This window comes from Pristis pectinata, chromosome X (assembly GCF_009764475.1).
Source record: "Pristis pectinata isolate sPriPec2 chromosome X, sPriPec2.1.pri, whole genome shotgun sequence".
In the NCBI taxonomy this organism is placed as follows: Eukaryota; Metazoa; Chordata; class Chondrichthyes; order Rhinopristiformes; family Pristidae; genus Pristis; species Pristis pectinata.
In genome coordinates this window covers 14,293,839-14,301,897 of record NC_067450.1, presented here as the reverse complement: position 1 = coordinate 14,301,897, position 8,059 = coordinate 14,293,839, and the positions used below count along the sequence as shown (strand labels likewise).

General features: G+C 43.6%; 1 protein-coding gene across 1 annotated transcript; it reads right to left on the bottom strand.

Annotated features, from left to right (window-relative positions):
• Window positions 1–1,760: 1,760 nt before the first annotated feature.
• Window positions 1,761–3,728, bottom strand: LOC127566915 (probable G-protein coupled receptor 139). Its single transcript, XM_052009435.1, has 2 exons — window positions 3,662–3,728; window positions 1,761–2,668 (listed from the first exon to the last, which is right to left on the bottom strand). Exons 1-2 carry the CDS (start codon window positions 3,726–3,728, stop codon window positions 1,761–1,763), a joined length of 975 nt encoding a protein of 324 aa, XP_051865395.1.
• Between the last annotated feature and the right edge of the window lie 4,331 nt (window positions 3,729–8,059).

Below are 8,059 nucleotides of genomic sequence, written 5' to 3'. Positions count from 1 at the left end.
AACTATTCACAATCTGCGTCTGGGGTTTGGTTGGGAGTCTTAATCGTAGTACAGCCGTTGCCTTGCAGTTGGTGCGAAGTTAAATGGAACTTAATTTGATAAGTAGTGCGAAGGAGGAACACGCCTTTAAGAAGGCGTCGGCTACGAATGTAGTCAGAAATGGTAGAAAGACACAGATTATTTCAGAGATGTAGGGTAACTGGGAATTATTATTTCAGTGAATATGCGGATGCAGAAGACATTTAAGAAACCGAATTGCGTGCCAATATTTATTGGGATGTTTGATTAAATGAGAAGAACCTGTGCTACGCATTACGTGGACCTTGATAAGAGCACGTCTTGACTATTATATCGAGTTTCCTGACCTAAAACGGGGCACGCTTTCTATACATGGAGTTGATGCCGACTAGTTTCAGCAGATTCGTTGCTGGAATGGCAGCTCTGTCATTTTAGGAAGCATTGAGTAGTCAAGGCCTCTTTTCCCCATGACTTCAGATGAATAGGATTTGGGCTGGATGAAATGTGCAAGATTCATACATGGCTCAACAGGAGTGTTGGGGAGAGGATGCTTGCCCCGGCTGGGGAAACTAAAATTCGCAAAGCTTTGAAACAACTGAGTATTTCTGTGGAAGGATCTCTCCGCATACGGCCAGATACACTCTCCAGTCAAGTAATCTGCTTTTACACTCCAGCTTATCGTTGTTAGATTTGGACCCGCACCTCTCCAGTCTCTCACTTCACAGTTCATGTGACAGAAAGCTGTATGTCAATCCTGGGCTCGTCGATACCGCGTCTACCCCAGGTAAGCCTCATGGATTTGAACGAAACCAGTTGTCCGGAATTCAAACGACGGCAAGCATGTAGCTGCGGAAATTTTGTCAACCAGTTGGTGTTCGAAGGCATTAGGCAAGGAAATCGGACCTCCTTTCTGAGTCAAGGAATGTTTTGTCTCTCGACAGCAACAAAGAGGTTACACGGTGTCGCGGCCCGCCAAGGCTGTCCCCTGTCGCCAGAGACGTCTTTACCACACAGGACTGCGATGTGACAACTGTTGAACCATTTGGGGAAGAGCCCATGAAGCGAAGGACATGTTCTCTTTTTACACCCAGGACACGAGTATGGGAAGAGTTACGATGCCTCCCCGAGTTGACTGTCTTCCATGCATCCATGCGCACAATCTGAAAGCCATGGAACACAGCTCACCAGCTTTTATCATTTGAACTCTCGCCGTCATCCGGCAGTTTGGTGATGATTTCAGGGGTCCATATCCGTACTGGTGAAACTGGAGACTGGCCCAACTAACCTGCCATCTGGTCTCAATTGTAAGCCAAGTGACTTGGAATCAAAGCAACCAAATGGATTTGAAGAAATCGGCCCTAAAGATATGTGAGCTCCTGACTGGTAGCCAGCTGCGATACGCCCGACAGGTTCCAACGTATCATCTGTTGCAGCAGCATCCACCGATTGGGAGCAGTGATTGATGACGAAAGATCAGTGACACCGGACATTCTTTTGATACAGGGAAAAGTTCTCTACGCATTATGAGAGGAGGGTCATTGACCACGGCCTTTATGGGTGGATTTCACCAGCCTAAGTAATTGGTTGGAATGGATCTTGTTCGGAAGTTGTTGGTCTAATTGGATCGAAATTCAGGAGCTGAATGCTGATTGGATCTTCAAAGTTGATGTCTTGAGGATTGCAGCGCGGATTTTAAGAAATGAGACGGAACGCAAGACACTGCGGTCGCCTCGGGACTCAGCTCAACTGCGGGTTTCAAAAATGAGCAGGAACGCTGACGTGATAGGATATTTCACCGCGTTCTGCGCCTGCACCCGGAATTTGGACTGAGTCGCCACATAAATAAATGTGTTCGTGCAGCAGCTTAAATTACTCAGCAAAAATCCGACTTTATAAAATATATATTCGGAATTATTCCACTCTCCACCGTTTCCTGTGATCTGATAATAGAGGAACTGTGCAACAGTCGTCATCCACAGGAGGATGAAGTTGCCAGAGAGGGCGAAGAGCAAAATCACAGACCTCCTCCTGCGCTCCATCTCCGGATCACTGCGGTTCTCCCCATTGCACTGACCCCTCAGCCCCTTACGGACCCGACTGGCCACTAAAATGTGGCTGACTGTCCAACCGTTGAGGATCAGAATTACAACGAACGGGTTCAACGGAGTTAAAACCGTATCGAACCAGTCAAATCCTATCCACCACGGATCAGTGTAGTAACTTGGTTTCACAACAAGGAACCAAGGTACATTGTCAATTAATTCCCCCGGTTCAAGTGTGAAGTAGAAGGGAACATTTCTCAGACAGAGCAGAATTCCGGCTGTTGAGAGAACTGAGTTTGCGGTTTGCACGGTGCAATATTTTGTTTTCAGCTTCTGACAACAAAGAGCGACTAATCGATCAAATGTGAAAGCCACGGTGAACCAAACAGAAATGTCCAGGGCGATACGGGACAAGACAACTCTCGCACTGCACACAGGAGTGATGTTGAGGAAACTCACGGGGAAATAATGATTGTTGATCCGATGCAAAATGACCTCCGTGATAATGACCATGAGATCTGCCGTTGCCATGGCCACTAGGTAGCGAATGGTGCAGGTGGAGAGGCCGCATTTTACACGGGACAGGATTGTAATTGACAATAAATTCACTGGAGAAACAGAAGGAAGAGACTGTATGGATTACAGAACACATATTCTCAGAATCAAAGCGCCGGCTCTATTTAAGTTTCCATCCGAAGAGTGGGTAGACTTTTAACATGACTAAACCTGACTCCAGCTGCCAACGACTTGACTGGATCAAGGAAAAAAAGGGTGTTGAAATGTCCTTAACGATGTACAACGATGAGAAACTACAGCCTCTCTGCAGGTGGGTATGTCAATTTTATTGTTCTCACAGCCTTTGATGGAAGCAGATTTATAGATTTGACCTGGACCAACCGTGTAAAAAGACTCTGCTGGAAATCTAGCATCTGAAGGGAAGCGAGAACTTCACACCGAAGACAAGATGCATGTGGTGTCCAGAAGAAAATACTGTCGAACTGAGTAAAATTCTACTTCCTCCAGATATCTACCCCAGGTTAGACACACTCACTGATAGAGATCATCAAATCTAGTTGCCAAGTTTACTTTTGCAATGGAAGACATCCCAATAATACACTGTTACTGGTTCAGTTTATCCACCCCGGTTTAAGATCCACTGTGAATACAATTCTGCACTGAGCGGCGCTCCCAGCAATACACATCTACTCATAATTGTGGTCCTTTCCAGTTTGTGAGTCACTCTTTGTCATCTTCCTGTGACATGCTCACTCTGTGATACCTATCCCGTCAGTGAACTTACCAATGTAAACCCTCTTACTAAAGCCTTCTGAGGAGCTTCCAGCCCTGAGCTCTGGCACAACAGTGCATAATGTCTCACTGAAGGCAGTGTTTACATTTTCAGGGTTTCTGTATGTTTCACGAAGAGGTTTTCATCCCGTGGTTGAATGCAGTGTGGAACGATAGGGGCTACAAAGTATGTCCATGAACAACGTGATATTTTTATGATGGTCGCAGATCGAGTAGCTTATAGATACACAAAGCAAAGAAAACTCTCATTAACAGCTCACACACGAAGTTCTTGAATTGTTGCGTTCGCTTACCAGGGACCCCAATGATGGCGATGATGACATACAATGTTTTCTCGACACTGTAATACACTTCAAGCATCTTTCTCGGTTTTGCCGTGTCCCTTTATGTTGTAGACAATCTCTTCGAATGAAATTTTGAGACGATATGTTCGCAACATTTTATACCCTTTACGACCTGCACGGGGACAAGGGTTCACAGCTGTGATAATAGTATTACAAAAATGGTAGCAAACAGATGACGCCATCTCAGGTAAATTTCCGATATGGATGATTATGTTAAGTTCAGAGATCCAATTAGAAATGCAAAGGCGAAAAACCTCACCACAACAGTGGGTTAAATTAGAAGCGGATTTCTTGCAGCAATTGGGATCTTTTTTTTCAAATGTCATGAGCCCATCTCCATTTCTCACATTTATTGGTTGATGTTTCCTCTCCCAAACATTTTAACTGATTTTAACCCCCGCCGACAGCGCAGCACTTATTCACCAATGCTGTTGTCAAATATGTCTAGCATGGGATTCGCATAACAGCCTTGGCCGGAACATGGATAATTGAGATGAATTATTGTTGAAATAATTATGTGACTGTACTTTAAATCAAGGCATCATGTGGCCAAATATATTCTCCAATAGCCCTTGTGGAATTGAACGCAATAGACTTCAAGAGATGCTCATGGTTGTACTCCTATCTCTCACAAGGTAGATGGTAGAGGTTGAGTTCAACCATCATAGATCCAGGACATTACTGCATAAATTATTCATGGCAGCGTTCTGACCCTAACCATCTTGAGGTGTTTCATGAATGACTTCCTTGCAGCAGAAGTGGGGATGTCTTTAATGAACGATGATGGCGATGATGACATTTTTTTCGATTCTGTATTACCCTTTACGTATTTTTTTCTCTGAAATACCGTGTCCCTTAATGTTGTAGGCAATCTCTTGGAATGAAATTTTGAGTCGATACATACGCAACATTTACCCTTTACAACCTCCACAAGGACAAGGTTCACAGCTGTTAAGATAGGATTCCAAAAATGGGAGCTAAGTTCACAAATCCTGAATAAATAAATCTGCGAATTTTACAGTCAAGGATCATGGGACAAATTTCCACCATGGCCTGGAAAGTGACAAGTCATATATCCTCCACAGAAATTGCAAGCATCTACATTTAGTTTCAATGGCCTTATTTTCATCGAATTCCACTCCGTCATGCAGCAAAACAAAAAGAAATAGCGTTAACAGAGTAGGTCAGAAGTTACCAATGCTGCGCCAAGCTTCTCACCATGAGAAGTCCAAGGCTTTTCGCCATCTACAAGTAAAGAGTCCTGAGCATGACGCATCACGGTGCGCTTGCGAGGCGAGTGCAAAACCAACAAAGCTTGCCAAAATTGTCACGGTTTTGGTAAAATATAGTCAGCCTGATTAGCATCCCGTCAAAACTTCTCTCTGCCAACAAATCACTGCGGACCCACGGTGACCGACCTTTGTTGAATCTATACGTTGCACTGCAGTCACACGCACAAGCGATTCCAGCGAAGTTCCGGAAACAAGGGCAGCAGACGCATGTAACACAGTCAACTTGAAGTGCTCAAAAAAGACACAGTCGATTGTGTCATCAAAATATATCTGCGGTCATTCTTCATCACTGGATATAAATCCTGGATATCTCACCTGATAGCATTGCGACATCACAATGTTTTCAAAGGGAATGAAGCATTGGAATATATATTGTTCCTGCCAGCGAAGCCCAATTTCTACATTGAATTAAACAGAAATTCAATCAATCCATATTCATTGAATAATGGACTTACAAATGACTGCTGAATTCTTGCGGCAACTATGTTTGAAAATAGGGATTGTGGGACGTGTCTGTGGACTGTAGAATTAATTACTAAATCACTCCAAACCAACACACTGTATCAAACGAATTACAGTATTCAAACTAGCAGAACACCCTAAAATCTTGCTGTCCGAAACACCAAGGCATATTCTCAGAGTATTAATGCGTTACATACTGAAGGAGAAATAAGCTGAGATAGTGCTTCAGACGGATTAGTATTCCAAACCGATTCCCCTGCATGGACTGACACCACAGAATTGGCTCGCCCATAGAAGACAGAGGTTGGTGGTAGATTAAGCGTATTCTGCCTGGAGATCGGTGAACGGTGGTTTTCCGCAGGGATCGATTCTGGAACCCCTGTTCGCTGTGATTTTTTTAAATGACTTGGATGAGGATGTGGAAGGGGGGGTTAGTATATTTGCTGATGATACAAAGGTTAGTCGTGTTGTGGATAGTGTAGAATGTTGCTGCAGATTATAGCAGGATATGGAGAGAATGGAGAGCTGGGCTGAGAAGCGGCAGGTGGAGTTTTACCCGAAGAAGTGTAAAGTGATACACTTTGGGAAATCGAATTTAAAGGTAGAATAGAAGGTACATGGCAGGACTTTTAGCAGTGTGGAGGAACAAAAGAGGGATCATGTGGTACACATACAGGTTGCGGCGCATATCGACAGGGTTGTGAAGAAGGTGTGTGGTGCGTTGGCCTTCAGTCGTCTGAGTATTGAGTTCAAGAGCTGCGAGGTGAAGTTGCAGCTCAGAAGAACTCTGGTTAGACCACACCTGAAGTATAGTGTTCCGTTCTGGTCGCCTCATTATAGGAAGTATGTGGCAGTTTTAGAGGGGTGCAGAGGAGATTTAACAGGATGTTTCCCGGAATGGAGAGCGTGTCTTATGAAGATAGGTTGAGCGAGCTAGGGCTTTTCTTTTTGGAGTGAAGAAGGATGGGAGGTGAGTTGATAGAGGTGCACAAGGTGATAAGATTCATAGATCGAGTGGAGAGTCAGAGACCTTTTCACAGGACGACAATTGTTAACACGAGGGGGCATAATTTTAAGATGATTGGAGGAACATATAAAGGGGATGTCAGGGGTAAATTCTTTGCACAGTGGTGGTGCATGCATTAGGGACATTTAAAATGCTGTTAGATAGACACATGAATGATAGAGAAATGGGGGGTGGTGGAGGATATGTGGTGGGAAGTGTCAGATATATCTTAGAGCAGGATACGATGTCTGCACAATATTGTGGGCCCAAGGGCCTGTACCGTGCAGTAATGTTCTATGTTCTATGTTCTATTCTTCTGGTAATTCTGATCCAGTTAAATGTCTGATTTTTATAATTCCTTTCGGACCTGTTTTCTGTTTCGGCCAATCTAGCGTTAATGCAATTCAGAATTGTAGCGTCATATCCGCCCCTGGTCATTTCGCGAGAATCATTGACATCTTGATTCAGTGAATTGACCTGACTCTGTCGAAAGGGGATGAAAATTTCTGTTCGCATCTTTGTTCAAGAAGAGAATTCCAAAATTCACTGTGAGAGAAAATATGGAGTTGTTTCCTCTGCGTCACTTGATGCACCTTTAAGTTTCGTTAAAACAATAACCCCAAGTTATCCAAATATTATCTCTAATTTGGATGGGTGATCTTCTGAATACTTCGGGTCATACATGTTATAATCAAATCCTGACTCACTCTTTCCAAGTTCAAAGAGACAATCTTTCCTAAAAATACTGACTGCCTAGTCCAGAGATCAATCAATAAACCCTCTCTGAACTGCCTCCAAGCCGGTTAAATCATAAGAACAGTGTTGCACATAGTTCCCCAGTTCTGGAATCTCCAATGTTCCATATAAATAGAACCTCCGTGGGCTACCTCTTGAAATAAACGATAACATGCTGTCAGTGTTCTTAGTTTGCTTCTGTGCAAACCATTTTTTCCAAAACCTTCACTGAGTAATCCAGACCGCTCTATCCATCGCCGATCAATCCCAAGTCATTTATGGAGGTACTATCGCGACCAACAGACAGCGTGTGAGCAGCCTCCTTTTATCTGGCTTCCTGACCGGCTGTTAATGGCCGTGTGCTAGGGTAAAAACAAAATGAGGGAATTTGGATAACTGCATTGAAGTCTGTGAAACTGATGCTTAGGGCGCGAGACAATTTGGGAGTGAAATGAGTCGTCGTGTTTCGAGGATTGTTCTCATCAAAGTATCGAATCTGATCGCAATAACCGCATTGATTGTTGCGTTTATTACATCCTTCTCTGCTCTTTGAGATTTGCCAAAGTTGATTCATATTTCACGGAAGAAATCGTTGTTGACCAGCATATAATAAAGTAGTATCAGCGAGCTTTATTATACTCGACTCGCTCAGCCTGTCGACGAGGAGACGTATTATCAGGCTTTCAGACTGGAACGATGTGGAAGGGATTTTACATTATTTGCTTTCATTGTTTTAAAGTCTGAGTTTAGCTGAAAATTCCAGAGGTTTTTATATATGCGTCAAGAGCGCAAGTGAATGACTATGGAAGAAAATTCATCCAATCAATTCCTTGCAAGACATTCATATTAGAT